Consider the following 15,624-nt stretch of genomic DNA (forward strand, 5'->3'; position numbering starts at 1 on the left):
TGAAAGGTTATTACCAACAGGGCACAGGTATCCTTTCAAAAAAAGGGGGGACGAGTGTGCAGACACCTGTAATGTCCTTGCATTAAGTACCGTTATTGATTTTCCCAGGGCTCTTGCTGAAGACACTCTGGTGACAAAGGATTTAGTCTGCGCTGTCGTTTCTGGTGGGGAGTTCTTCCTGTTGGGTGATTTGTGTGGTCCTGGCAGGGACACTCATCCTGGCTGAGCCATCACTCTTCTGACAACTGTGATTTCCCTCACCCCTCTACAGCTGCCATTATGTGTTCATTCTCAAATGCCAATCGTGATAGAGCCTGTCACCAAGGCTTCCAAAGTCCCTGGTACCCAGAGCGCCCACCTGTCCTCCTGTCTGCCGCATTCCTCCATGGGCACAAATGCCCCAAATCTGAATCTGTTCCAACCCATTGGTGCCTTGTTTAATTGTTTTGTTCTCCTGAATGCTGGGAACCTAGTTCTTCTAACACCTCAGGTCTTGATAGACAGAAAAGACTGTTTCTGCTTTCTGTTTTCAGAAAAAAATATGTCCGCTAGAGCAGTGGTCCCCAACCTTTTTGGGGCCATGGACCGGTTTAATGTCAGAAAATATTTTCACGGACTGGCCTTTAGGGTGGGACGGATAAATGTATCACATGACTGAGACAAGTGTCAAGAGTGAGTGAGTCTTAGACGGATGTAACAGAGGGAATCTGGTCATTTTTAAAAAATAAAACATCATTCAGACTTAAATATAAATAAAACGGAAATAATGTAAGTTATTTATTCTTTCTCTGCGGACCGGTACCAAATGGCCCACGGACCGGTACCGGTCTGCAGCCTGGGGTTTGGGGACCACTGCGCTAGATCACACCCTGCATACCAGGAGCCAAGTTAACCGAGACTGAATGGTAAGAAGGACCCCAGGAGTTAGGTGTTTTCTTTCCATAACGTCCTTTCTGGGGAAACAGCCTTTTTGATTTCCCCAGAATGAATGACTTTCAAGTTCCCTTCTCCAAAGTTCCCTAATTCAATTAACTTGGTCTGACTCGCTCTCCTCTCCCCACAACCAGGCTTTTTTTGTTCTTCTGTTCCACGCGGTCAGTTCTCTAACTGAGCTGCTTCACACTGCTGTCTTCCTGCTCTTTAACAATCCCTGCTTCCCGCCTCTGCCTTTGCACGTCCATTAGCCTCTTTTCTTCTGGATTCCTTTTTACAAGCAAGTCCTAGAGGCCTGCCATCAAAACCGCAGCGCAGAGGGTCACCGGGAGCTTGTTCCTTTCACAGGTAGTGGCAGGCTACACTAGAACGAGTCTGTGCATACTTGCAAACCAGACTGTCCCCCCCTCCCCGCCCCATACAGCTTCTCCCGGTCTTACCAATAAGCCCCGAGTAGGCGAGGAGGCAGTCTGCATAGTTCTCCTTTAGACAGCTGCTGACAGACCTGGACTCCGGCTGGCAGTTGGTAAAAAAATCAGCAAGGCGAGATCTGCGATAGGAAGAAAGGGGGGGAGGGTGCTTTGAAACATCCTCAGCCTCTAGACAGACATAACTTTTCTTTATTCCTTTGTTGATACGCCTTTTTCCATACCTCCCAAGATAGAAAATGCAAAGTCTTATAACGTTAGCATCCTCTCTCATACCACCCCCCCCAACTGTTCTCTCCCTCCCTCAGACACTGCCCACCTGTGCCTGTGCCTATTTTTGGAGGAGTCTTCAGGGTCTACAACCAGAGAAATGTAGGTGCTTTGAAGTTCCCATTCAATATTTACTTCTGACTCAACTCATTTGCATCTTTAGGAGATGTGCCTCTCCACACACTCGCCGAGACCCATGCTGGGAAAGTAGTGACTTTATACAGAAACACGTCTCTGGCATCAGAATAGGCTCCCATGGCCCATCTGCTCCTGCAATACTGAGTGGCTTTAAAACGCCGCCTATCTGTCTTGTAAGTCACCTCTCACCCACCCACCGCAGGGGCAGTGATGATTCCCGTCACGTGACCACGAGGAGGAGCCCGCCTTTCTGAAAGTGGAGGGAAGGCCGAGAGGGAGCAGGGGGTGCTCCCTCTGGCCATGGCTTCACTGTCTCTGACCGGGTGTGGCGTGCCTGCCATTGGAGGCGGGCCTGGAGGGTCCACTAGGCAAAATGCAGCATCTGTCTGCAGTCTGGGGACTCCCCAGGGGCCAGCGCAGTCACCGCCCCCACCCCTGGAAGCCCTGGGTACTGGCGAAGCCGCAGGGACCCACAGTGGAGGGGAGACACAGACACTCTGGTCTGGGGAGGAAGAGGCCTCTTTGTGACCAACTGGCTGTTTTGCCATCTGAAGTGGGTATTGTTGGAGAAATCCCGAGTGAGCGCTGGGCCCCCTCTGAGGTCATCTCGGCAGACAGCGGCTCTGTTTCTCTGCGAAGAACACAATGGGCGGCCAGAGAATTGAAATTCTCTGGCAATTACGGAGGACAATGAACAGTTGTCTCCGTTTTTCTTCTCTTTCGCAGCCCCCACTCCAAGCTGGCGGCCAACAAACCCAGGGCTGTTTTTACTTCTTTTGATCCAAGAAACTGTATTTACTTAGCATATTTTTATGGTATAAGCAAGCAGACAAGAGCCAGGTAGGATGGCTGGTGATCACGAAGGTTTGTAAGAGGCCCAGAGGAAGCTCACCTGTGTCCCTTTATCAGAACTGGAAGTGGTCAGGGATTAAAAGGTCTCATGAAACCATCCAAGTTCCCAGCACACGGCAAAGGCAGCGCCGTGCTCGGGGGAGACCGGTCTCACCTTGAGCCCTTGTCAACAAGGCCTTGTCTGGGCCTCCCCGTCTGCACAGATTTGCGCCCCGCCTGCCCTGCGTCTGGTGCCGTTGCTGTGACTTCCCGGGGCAGGGGCAGGAGCTCGGCATCATTTTCTTTGCATGGCACCTGACGCCCCTCAGACAGGCCCGTTATGTGGCCTCCCAGGCAGGGCCATGTGCTGAAGCTACGTGACGCGGCAAAACCCTTCCGTGTGGGACCCGGCGTGCGCATGTGTACGCCCAGATCTCTCTGAGCCTCATCGTTTTCTGACTCTAATTAAACACACTGAGGCGCGTAAAACCTGGCTGTTTTTCCACAGCTCGGTGAAAGGATTTATTTTTCGGAAGGAATCCCTAAAGGTAGCTCAGGCTTACTCAACTGGCTCCAATGGCATCCAGCTTGGACGGAGTGTTAATTTCCAAAGTATTTTCCTGGCCCATGAAAGTTAACGATCGAGCAGTCTTGGGCTTCTAACTTCGCAAGAGCCAACTGCGGCCCAGGCGGCTCAGGCTCTAGCTCTGCACGCAAGCTGGTCACCTCTTCAACCTGGCCACCCTGGGCTGCCTGGCCCGTCCCCCAGAGGTGGATGAGAGGCCGCTTTGTCTATGTGTCTCCCATTTCTCGTGGTCTCCGGAGCAGCGATGAACTGAACAGCCCCGTGATATGGATTACTGTCCCTCAGTGCGAGGCTACTGCCACCAGACTCATTTTGCTTAACAACCTCAGAATTGACTCACAATTGGACTCTGGAATGAAGAGCTAATTGAGTCAGTCTGCTGCGGAGAGTATAACCCTGATGGAGAGGATAAAACTGTATCTACTGCTCGGAGCAGAACGCCTGACAGGCTGGTGTTGGGAGGAGAGAGCAGCACAGATGCTGGCCCAGCGACAAGCACAGCCAGTGGAGGGGACGAGAGGTGTGAAGTAATCGTGAGCACAGGCAGCTTGGCTGAAACACTGACGTTTCCCTGGCTCCTTCCGATTTGACCCAGCTCCCCATGGCATTTCTATTTGGCGACAGGGTGGGCCCATTTCTAAGATCACATTTTACAGAGAGAAAAACGAAGGTAAGAAGTTTACACAGTGGTGTGATGGAGCCCGCTCACTACTGGCTGATGGTGAATCCTCAGGAATGTTGTGAGTCGGTTACCATCACAGTGGTAAGTTTGTAAGTGGCCGTGGTGGGAATATTTACACCACGGTAATCAGCAAACACTACAACTCAGGTTTGTGTCATTCTCAGAGAACAGTTTTTAAATATTTCCCAGCACAACGCTGTTTAAGTACCGGTATGATCAACCCCACCAGTTAAGCGTGTCATGACTTGGGAGTCAATTCCAGTCCTTCCTGGACAGATGTCCTCTGTCATTCCCAGTCAACTTTGGCCCAAGTGAAATCGTGTAGCACCAATTAACTTCTGGTCTGTAGTACCTTCCCAAAAAAGGAAACAGCCTGCCCCAGAGATAGATGCTTCCTTCCCAACATCTTCTCTTACCAACATGGTTCTCTGAAATCTCTCAAAGCAACGTGTGAAAATGGTTACACGTATTAACATGGAAGCTAAACTCATGTCCGTTCTATTCACTGAAGGATGTGTTAAGTGTGACCTAATGGTAAATAAGTTCCCTGTCACTGAGCTAAAATAAGTGACAGTCCAGAAACTGAGAGAAACAAGTAGAAAGGTTATAATACTACAGCGGCTAGGTCTTAATAAAAGAGGCAAGAAAGGCTGCTAATAAAAATAAAATAGCTAACGTGAATTGAGTATGTAGTGTATGCAAGGTATGTCTTTATACACTTTATATTTTTTCCTGACAACTCTAACAAGGTAGGGACTATTATTTTACTCTCCTAATTTTATAGGTAAGGAAAGCCACAGCCTCACAAGTTTAGACTAGAGAAAAATAATGAGTCATAAAAGCAGGATTTAAAACCATACATTCCAATTCTCACAACTTAAGCTTTTAACATTACACAGCTACAGAAGCTGGTTTCAGAGAGGCCGTGATATTGGGACCAAGGCTGGAAGGATGTATAGTATCTGTCAGGCAAAGGTGGACAAAGGTATCTGGGCAGAAGGAAGAGGCATATGATGAACTAAACAGACTCATAAAATCCCAGGCTTACAATAACGCAGGGTCCGTACATGCTGGGCACTGATCTAAGGCTTGACCTGTATTCACACATTTAATTCTCACAACAGCCTTAGCGGGTGATCTTGCGAGCCTCATTCTACAGGTGAAGAAACTGAGAGTATAAGGAGCTCCTTCCAGGTGGTAGGGCTGGACGGTGACCACAGTCAGTCTGGGTCCCGAGCTGGAGGTCATTCTCAATCAACCACCACTTAACACAGGCACCGTCCAGAAAACTGTTAGTCACTCGCAGCAGATGGCACAGCCATGGGACACAAACGCCGAGTGATTGGTCGCCAAGAGCCTTGAATGACCGACCCGAGAGTTTGAATTTTACTCCAGCAGCCATGGGAGCCACTGGAGGATTTTAAACAGAGACTTGGACTCGATCTGGTCAGCACATTGGGAAGACTCTTGGGCCTCTCGGTTGTTTAGCCAAGATTTGCTTACTACCTTACTCTGTGCAGGAACTTCCTGCTCTAGCAGCGATGGCAAGAGCTGGAAACTGGCTAAAGGTGGGAGAAACGGTACTTAGGAGACTGCAGCCAGTGGAGGACCACAGGGAAGAACCGAGGGCCAGAACGGGAGGAAGAAAGGATGTGCTGAGCGGCGGCATCGCTCCGAGAGAAGCCAAGACCACAGAACGGAGGGGGCAGGGGCAGGACACGGACAGCTCAGCAGAGGTGCCCTGGGAACAGACATAGGGATAACAGGTCCGCCAGGAAGGCAGTGAGGCGCGGTGGAGCCGTGCTGAGTTAGTTCACGGGGCTGTGGGGAGCCAGGTGTCTCATAGGCTGTTAGAACCCAGAACTTCATCTATCCAAACCCCAGCCAGGGCCTGAGCACCTGCTGTCCCCGCCTCCCGGCACCCCAGGACAGCCCTCCGCACCCCTCCCCCACCTGCCCCGGGTTAAGAATCCCGCGGTAACCAGTTTGGATGGCTTCCCCACCGGGGCTGTCGTGATCCGAACAAGAACGCTTACACTTCCAGCGTGGGATTAACAAGTAATATCCACAACTGGGTTTCTTCTGGGGACATGAAATCTCCATGACGACAGCAGCAATGCACATGATTGTTTTTCTCTGAGAAAATGAAAATGAAATGAATAGGCACTAAAGGAAAAACCTATCTCCCTCCAAAACAGAAAACTTCCCGCTCTTAAAGAGGAGCAATATTTGCCAGTGCAAATGCCAAGCTGGCCTCAGGAAATCTGCAGAAGAGAAAACAGTGGTTTATGCAGAAGATACTATATTAAAGGAAGCATGCTGCTAACTGGAAATAGAAAAATGATTATAATGATAAAAGCCAGGAGCTCTTCTCAAACAGCAGATGGTCTTTTGACAGTGGGGAAAACAAATCATTTACCTACTTGTTTTCTAACATTATTAAGAAAAGAGTGTCAGGGCGAACAGGTAAAAGTCATACTAGAAATGCCCAGTTTAACTTACCCTGAATGATCCTTCATTCTTTAAATATCTTCCCAGGGCAAACCCATACTTGGACACAAGCCGTGTGGTTGGTGGAATGGGGCCCTGGCCTCAGACTGGTGAGGTCTTGAATGAGATCCAGGTTCTGACACTAATTAACCAGAGTTCCTAAATGTGTTAATTACTTGAGCTCTTGATTTCCTACCCGCTTGAGAACCACGGTCTGTGGAACTCTCGAAGCTACTGGGTGAGAGGGGAGCATTTGTTTTCAAAGCGTTGTTATTACTCTTACCCACCGCTGCATTCTGCCACGGCACATGACTTTGTAGAGTCAAGTTTCCTTGAAGTATAGAAACCAAGATTTTTCTAGAAGATCCCCTCATCTCACATACAAACTCAAAGCCAAAGAGATCAAGGTCCTTCCCAGAGTCACATACATGGTGGGGGCGGCCCATGGCCTCAATGGAAGCGGAGCTGCCAACTTCCTGTGACCCAGCCCTGGAGGGCAACAGTGCAGAGGGTGCTGGCCTTCCGTTTTTCTGGGATTTTATTGACGTCATCAAATATATCATGGCTCCCCCTCTGCCACTCTTTGACCAGACTGTTCTTCAGAGTCTTCCTTTTAATGTTCCACTGGCTCAGCCTCAGGGAGGATTTTGAAGGCAACACAGAGCACAGCAGGGGCCGGACGATGCAGACGAAACTCGGCATACGAGGGTGTGGAGTCTACCAGTGAATCGAGCTCCCCTTTACTGAGGGTCTTTGGGACCACACCGCTGCCCACACAGGTCTGCAAGACTCGACTCCCCAGGTGGTACACAGGACCTTGGGACAGGATCCCTTTATTAATCTGCTTGTGTAAGAAATCACTAGCATTTTCTTCTCTGACCCCAACGTGAGCATGAGGCCTTTAACGTTTTGGTTTTCAATTCAAAGCCATTTAGTTTCTGCAAGCTTTCTCAGTTAGTCAGAGGAAGCAAAGACGGACAGGCCTGGGAGGGACACATGCCTGTTTCTAATCACAGCCCCACCTTCCGGAGTTACTGTGCTTCTCCCACCCTCAGTTTCTTCACCCGGGAAATGGGGCCAAAGCTCTCTATAGTCACTCTAGGTGGCTGCCACAGAAGACCCAAATGACAGTACATGATGCCTCACCCAGAATGCAGAATACACGCTGCCTAGGAAACCTCTACTTCCCGTCCCTACGTCGTTTCTCCCCATCCTTGGTTCCTTCCAATGTCAATCCCTTGCAGCAAAAACACACACCCAACACAGAGAAACACACATCTGCATCTATCCTCTGCTGGCTCTCACAATACACCCTCTGAACACGCTACATCTGTGCAACTGCAGTCAGCGGCTTCGACCACAGTGGATCTGAGACGTCCCAAGCCAGGGATCCTGTGGTGTGACTTAAAACATCTCAGTCATCTGGGCTCATCAAATAAAGGCATCTTAAGAAAAGCTACTTTTTTCCTCAAGGGGTTTCGGAGGGGGGGCGGGGAAGACATATGTTCAAAATGACTAAATATCAGTAAGTTTGTTAATACTACTAATCTCTTATGCAGAATAAAAATAATTTTAAAAATATGCTGCTAATATTAGCCCTGGAACGACAAAGCAGGAGCACAGCGATGGTAATTTTCTGCGGCAGTGACTGACACAAAACAGATTCTTCTCTTTCTGTTTTTAGCAAATTACCTTAGACCTTCTTCCCCGGCAGCCTGCTGGAGAGCACATCTGGAAGGCATCCTTTGACAAATCAGAGCCTATACTGAATACATTTTGCAGGGGGGGATTTCTGGCCTTCCTGTTCCTTAGCCATGCTGGGGTCCTCGGAGCAAAGGCCCAGCATTAGGGTGCAGGCTGTGGGGGGCTCAGGCCACTCTGCAAAAAGCCCAGGTCCTCTCTGTCCGGGAGTGAAGCAAAGGCCCTGGGGCAGGTTCACACGCCCCTGGCACAGATGCCCATAGCTCCACGTTCCTTGTGTTCCTTAGCCCCTGAACGCGGATTTCCACTCCTGGTGGGATGGCTAGAGCCCAACCAGACCACAGCCCCATGTTGTTAGTAACGAGCACTCCGAGGTTTAAGAAGCCTTCAAGACTTGCCTAACGCCTCTGTTTCCTGTGACTGGGTGGGTGCTATGGCCACGCAGAGATCAGTGCCTGTCTCCCAAATCCCTGCTCAGCTTTATTTTGACACTTGAGAGGCTACAACCCATTTAACAAACCCCCGCTCCTCTTGCCCCGCGGAACCCTGGTCACAGCATCTCGTCTGGCTCCATTGCAGCTCTTGGCCCAGCATGTGGGTCACCGGAGACTATGGTCACTGCCCTCTGAGCGGGAGCCACAGGGTTGTGAGAAAGTGTCACCTACAGAGGAAGGAGTGCCGGGAACCCAGGTGGAGCCAAGCATTGTGGTCGCCCACGCACCCTGCTGGCGTGCCTCCCCAGGGAGAGGTTTGGTGACAACAGGCTGTAGGGCAGAGGTCGGATGCCTCCGTGGCCTTTCTGATCAACTCCCACTGCAGCAGCCCCCAGACGGAAGTCCGGGGCAGCGTCTGCTCAATCTCAGCATCCCTCCCAGAGCCACCTTGCCTGAACAGTGACAGCCTTCAATCAACATCTGCAGATAGGCTGACGGGCTTGACAGCTAATCTCTACGTGGCACATTTGAAAAGAAAGTTATAGTAGCTGGGAAGGGAATGAATGCCAACCTAGAAAGGGCTCTTGGCAGCCTCTGATTGGATGCCCCAGAGCTGCCCTTGGGCCAGGACCCCCTCTGCATCCCCTCAACCGACCTTTGCAATGCCGGTTAAGCAGTCTGTAAGTCATAACGGGAGCACAGAACACAGCAAACAACCCTATGCGACACTGACAAGTAATAAAGTTGTTCTGTACTATCCATGTTACAGCACGTCCATTAGTGGGGAAGACCTAACTCTGGCAGTACTTGCTTTTATGAGAAAAAATGGAGGGAAAAAGACATTGGAGGTTTCTGAATGCTGAAATTATCCAATAGCGCTCTGATGGGAAAACAGTAGATGACAAATAGGCTATAACTCTTTAAGAGTAAATCTTATTCAGTAAGTCTTTTATATTTCTGCAGGGAAACTTTGGAAATCAGTTGTGTATGACTTTGAGCCACAAGGAGACACAGAAATCTAGATGTTCAACCGATCTTTGAGCAGTGGAACCAGAGCTTAAGTCTCGGGGCCGACACTGGATTTATTTCATGCAGAGTTCTGCCGGCCCCGCCACCTTCGGGAGGGACTTACAGAGGCTGCCTCACATTCATCCCGGAGCCTCGGGGGCTCCCAGTTACCTGCAAAGGTCAGCCACCATGGCTCCCATTTAATTATTCGTTCCTTCTCTTGCTTAAGAATTTTGAGACGCATTCTGATGTCGCTTTGATGCAACAGAATAAATGTAAAAAAAATTAGGGAGGGTCATTGGCGGCCACAGTAAGGTATGGTGGAGGTGGTGAACAGCTGGCACACACAGCCTCGGCGAGATGAAAGCTGTGGGTTTGGTTCCGTGCCTCTAGCAACCTGTGGGGACTGGGGAATGACCAGGTCCGCTATTCGTGAAATACTGAAATGAACGCCAGGATGGCTGCTCAGAAGGAAGCCCTGCTTGCGGTGGGTGGAATAACGGCCCCCGAAGATGTCCCTGCTTTGATCCCGGGAACCTAAGAAATGGTTGAAGACAAAAGGGCCTTGGCAGACAGGGTTAGGGCTGTGGACCTGGAGGTGGGGTGATTATCCTGGATTATGGGGTGCAGGGGCACAATGCCATCCCAACGCTCCTTAGAAGAGGACGGGAAAGGTGCATAAAGTCAGAGCGATGTGGTGTGAGCAAGGTTGGGTTGGTCTTGGCTGATTTTGAAGGTGAAAGGAGGGGCCATGAGCCAGAGAAATGGGGGTGGGCAAAGGCAGGAAAACGGATTCAGCCCTCCCTAGAACCTCCAGAGGGAATTTAGCCCCATGGATGCCTTGATGTCAGCCCAAGGCGGTCTGTGTAGGTCTTCTGACTGTCAGACCTGGGAGAAAATGGATTCATTTGTTTAACGCTGTGAGTAGTGAGTTCTTTTCATGCTCGCTGACCCCCAGGAGTGAGTTTTTTTTCCCAAATAATGAAATTAGTTCCAGTTTTATTAACTTAAAATCATGTTTGTTTGATGACCAATTTATGGAAACAAGAAGAACATACATTTGCTTTTTTTTTTTTTTTTTTTTTTACATTTTTAATTTTTTTTACATTTGCCTTTTTTAATGTTGCCTTACCCATTTTTAAAATAAAAATTTTTGGCCCTGGCCAGTTGGCTCAGCGGTAGAGCGTCAGCCTGGCATGCGGGGGACCCGGGTTCGATTCCTGGCCAGGGCGCATAGGAGAAGCGCCCATTTGCTTCTCCATCCCCCCCTTCTTCCTCTCTGTCTCTCTCTTCCCCTCCCGCAGCCAGGGCTCCATTGGAGCAAGGATGGCCCGGGCGCTGGGGATGGCTCCTTGACCTCTGCCCCAGGCGCTGGAGTGGCTCTGGTCGCGGCAGAGCGACACCCCGGAGGGGCAGAGCGTCGCCCCTGGTGGGCGTGCCGGGTGGATCCCGGTCGGGCGCATGCGGGAGTCTGTCTGACTGTCTCTCCCTGTTTCCAGCCTCAGAAAAATACAAAAAAATAAAAAAATAAAAAATAAAATAAAAATTTTTGTACCATCATGCTCTGGATGGTCAGGAGGCACGAGGACGTACATGAACGTTCATACTACTCAAAGGGTTAAAGCCACCACGTTGGTGCTAATTCATGAAAGCAGCAACAGAAGACTAAATCGATACTAAAAAGCAATCCACAATAGGGGGTTTGCATATAGAATTTAGAAATGGACCGGGGCTTAAATTTCAATTTAACTACTTACTAACTGTGACATTTGGGATAAGTACCTTAACTTCTCTGAAACTGAATTTACTCTGGCTGTCACTAAGTCCTTCAAAATGTTCCTGAAGTATTGGGGATAGCTGGTACTGAGCACCTGTTTACGACTGTTCCAGATTCCTAGCTGAGGACAAGACTCACCAGCGCTGGCGTCTTCTGATCTGCTCTGGACCAGCCCAGGAGGTGCACTCTGACCTCCAGAGCTCCATGAAGCCCTAGCGTAGAGACGGCCACACTGGCATTTTCCATAGGATCCACCTGCTAGTAACTGGGCATGTGGGACTCTCTGTCCTGAGGTCACTAATCCACCTGTACAGGGCCTGTACATGCTCGATAAACTCACAAGTAATATCAGGCTTATTCGTACCACCAAGAAGAAGGAGAGACTCCTCCCCATGAGTTCTCTGTGCCCGCAAGAAGAGAAGTTGTTTTACAGGCCAATGGAATCACAATTCGCCAGGTCACTTCACGGGGTCCCCATGAGACGCCGTTTGCTGGCTTGGCTGGATTGTATACGTTTAAGGAGGTGCTGTTTGCACCCTAACAAGACATTGTTTGCATCATGATGTTTACAGCCAAAGAAAACAAAGTCTAAGTACTTTAAGGAAACATAAGTCAATTCTAAAAATTATCCTGAATGCTGCCTGGCCTCCTTCAGTCAAACTTTGCTTTTCTGGGGGTTCCCAGAAGATGAAAAATTAACATTACACAGGCTCTCTTGACTTTAATAACTCACATATTATTAAATATATTACTTGTATCCTGGATTTAACAATTTATATATTATTACATTTATATTTACATATCTACATATTGATATATCTTTATATATTAAATTATTAAATAAAAATAACATAAATATTTTGAAAAAATCCTCCCTTTGTCCCTACTCCCAAAGGACAAGGACTAAGTAACTCCAAGGTACCTGTGACCCAGGCTCCAAGCTCGTCAGAATGTTAATTTACCTTCCGAACACACAGGGTGCCAAGTTGCTGGTGTCCAGGGAGGGTGTGGGGAAAGAGAAAGGCAAATGGAGGTCTGCATGGCTCTCAGCCTACCCTTGCATAAACAGACTTTAAGCAGAAACATATGAAAATAATCTCCCCTATTAATCTTTAATAGGGTCACAGCCGTTCTAAGGAAAATTATGCTCAATAGTAAATACACACCAGGTCAACTGTTCTTCCAGGCAAGTTGTTTTAAGATCAACAGAGACATTGAGCTCAGCCAACAGCTGGTCCCTAAGATCTTCCTTCCTAGATGGGGCTCTCTCTGCTCAGGGAACAGGGAACTGGGGTGGTATACGGCCAAAGAACAAATCACTTACTCCACTGCCATCAGATGAGGGTCCTCCCCTTTTCAGACAACCCATAACCCCTCTTTGCAATCCATTCTCGTGTTTAACATCCTCTTGTCTAACAGCGCCTTCCCACCCTCTCCCCTCCTGCCTAACATTTTTATATTTTATCCTAGAGCTCTCAACTATTAAAACCACATGCTTCCCTTTTCACTGCAGGGCAGTGGAGCTGAATACATGGTCCACACAAGCCATTTTAATAGTAAACTGCCCCACCAACCTCTCCACCCAAGTGGGTGACCTTAAGGTTGGTTGGGGGATTTTTTTGTTTTTGTTTTTTTGTTTTTACCAGAACATTGCATAAGTTTATTTCAGATGTTACAGCAATATAAAAATCATCAAGTTTAATTCTTGAGTATTTTTTAAAGTTATTTAGGGAACTTTTCTTTTCCGCCTCCTATACAACGGTTTCCCAATAGTTCTGTGTTTGGAGGACTTTCAATTGATGAGTAAACTGCTTTGGGGATATGCCATGACTTCTTGCTCCAAATGAAAGGAATCTGAACAAATTATATGTTGCATTGATTTCTCTGCAGGTTATTTTGACCTTTGATATCAAGGGTCTTACTGTGGCAAGTGGTCGGGAAGTTCAGAGAGTGGGGTGGGGCTGTATGTGAGACGGCCCCCGTCACAGTCCACCGCCCCATCCTGCGTTCTAGGGAGCAGAGGCTTGCCTGTGACAGTCCCCAAACCCCTAACTAAGAGCAGAGTGCCATGGGGTCATGCTGGACACGAAGGGTGTTGACACAGCAGCCCTGCATTCTGCCTGACTGAGCTGAATCCAATGATAAAATCCTTCAGCATGCCAAAGAAGGAGAAGGGCCGTCTGTCTGTCTGGAGGGCATCACTCAGAGCCAGACACCAAGCTGGCCCAGGGACGCCAGCAGCCACGCAGTCACACAGCGACAGCAGTTCTAGAGTTCCCAGCACCCACTGCCACCTGGAAGGTCTCCAGCATTGGTCTCCACGACATCCCTCAGCCCCGCCACCCGGACCTGTTGACATCCCTCAGCCCCGCCACCCTGACCTGTTGGCATCCCTCAGCCCCGCCATCCTGACCTGCAGGAGCCGGACAGAATGGACACATGACAGCTACACGCACCCAGACCGTCTCAGTTCAGGAAACATTTGTACACACACATATCTTCTAACCCAAGACTCTTCTGGTCCTTCAAGAGCAGCCATGCTCAAAGTGAGGTCCCGGCACCCTGGCAATCTCAGAGAGCTTCTCAAGCTCCGTGAAGTCAAAACCTTTTTCCTAGCCATCCTAAGTTATTATTTACCTTTCACTTTCACCCTCTCACCAGAGTACTGTGGAATGTTTCCAGAGGCCACGTGACATGGGATCCTGCAACAGACTGACAGCCTGAGCAGACAGAAGAGGCAAGCGTCTTCTAGGCAGAACCTACCAGAGGTCCCCAAACTTTTTACACAGTTCACTGTCCCTCAGACCGTTGGAGGGCCGCCACATACAGTGGTCCTCTCACTGACCACCAATGAAAGAGGTGCCCCTTCCGGGAGTGCTGCGGGGGGCCGGATAAATGGCCTCAGGGGGCCACATGAGGCCCGCGGGCCGTAGTTTGGGGACGCCTGCTAGTAAAAGTGTAAAACAATGCCAACTCCTCCCGAACTGATTTTTAATAAAAATACAGTCTGTTATTTATCGTAGCATGTAATGGGCTTCTGGCGTTATTTTTAAATACAGTAATAAATATGTAAACATTTCTTCAGCTTTGCTTCTCAATATGGTTAAGTATCGATAGATTTTGGGACTTTGGGACTTTCAGTAATTTTTAAGACTATAGAAGAGTTCTAAAACCAAAAAAGGTTTAAAAACCCCCATTTTAACACCAAGTGCAATATGTGTGACAGGAGGCACATAAGCCCTATCTTGACAGGATTCAAATTATTTAATTTTTTTGTTTTAAAGTGAATAGTTACAGAGAACAGAGTGATGGTTGCCAGAGGGGAGGGGGCTGAAGACTGGGTGAGAAAGGTGAAGTGGTTAAGAAGCAGAAATTGGCAGTTACCAAACAGTCATGGGATGTAAAACACAGCATAGGAATATAGTCAATAATATTATGATAACTATGCATGGTGCCAGGCGGGTGTTTGAAACATCAGAGGAAACACTTTGTAAGGTATATTGTCTAGCCACTATGCCGTACTCCTGAAACTAATACAAAGTAATATTGAATGTCAACTGTAATAAAAAAAATAAAATTAAAAATAACAAATTCAAAAATAAAATATAATAAAATAAATAAATAGGCCCTGGCCAGTTGGCTCAATGGTAGAGCGTTGGCCTGGCATGTGGAAGTCCTGGGTTCCATTCCCAGCCAGGGCACACAAGGGAAGCGCTCATCTGCTCCACCACCCCCCCTTGCTTTTCTCTCTCTTTCTCTCTTCTCCTCCTGTAGCCATGGCTCAAGTTAGAGTGAGTTGGCCCCAGGCACTGAGAATGGTTCCATGACCTCTGCCTCAGGCGCTAAAAAATGGCTCAGTTTGTAATGGATCAAGGGCCCCAGATGTGTAGACCATTGCCCCCTAGTGGGCTTGCTGGGTGGATCCCAGTTGGGGTGCATGCAGGAGTCTGTCTCTGCCTCCTTATCCTCTCACTAAATACATACAAAATAAAATTAAAATAAATAATAAAGAAGTAAACAAATAAAAGTAAAAACAAAGTCCCCTCCAGAATCCAATTCCATACACCCAGAGTGTCTTCGGAAAATCACGCTGGGTGGTCAGCAAGCTGTGCCTACTTTGTCTTGGAAGCGGGCGGCCCAGCGTACAGGACCTGGGTTCTGCAGCCCGACAGGCCCTCTGAGTTGTAATTCCAGGGGCGTCACTTGGGCGCCTGCAGAAGTTGCTCAAGGTCGCACCACGTCATCGGTGAAATGGGGAGGCTAATGACAGCCCCCACTTCCAGGATTGCTGGAAAGTGCCCAGCACAGGGCCTGACAAACGGCAAATGTTGCTGTCCTCATCATCA

At 48.7% G+C, this 15,624-nt stretch overlaps 1 protein-coding gene across 3 annotated transcripts in view; it reads right to left on the minus strand.

The window, feature by feature from the left end:
• Window positions 1-15,624, minus strand: part of GFRA1 (GDNF family receptor alpha 1) — a 188,733-nt gene that overhangs the window by 32,400 nt on the left and 140,709 nt on the right. For all 3 annotated transcript variants that reach the window (XM_066239118.1, XM_066239119.1, XM_066239117.1), the window contains one exon: window positions 1,374-1,483. In XM_066239118.1, the coding sequence (XP_066095215.1) occupies window positions 1,374-1,483 (110 nt within the window). The remainder of the gene's footprint in view (window positions 1-1,373; window positions 1,484-15,624) is intronic.

The sequence above is a fragment of the Saccopteryx bilineata genome, chromosome 7, assembly GCF_036850765.1.
Source record: "Saccopteryx bilineata isolate mSacBil1 chromosome 7, mSacBil1_pri_phased_curated, whole genome shotgun sequence".
NCBI lineage: Eukaryota > Metazoa > Chordata > Mammalia > Chiroptera > Emballonuridae > Saccopteryx > Saccopteryx bilineata.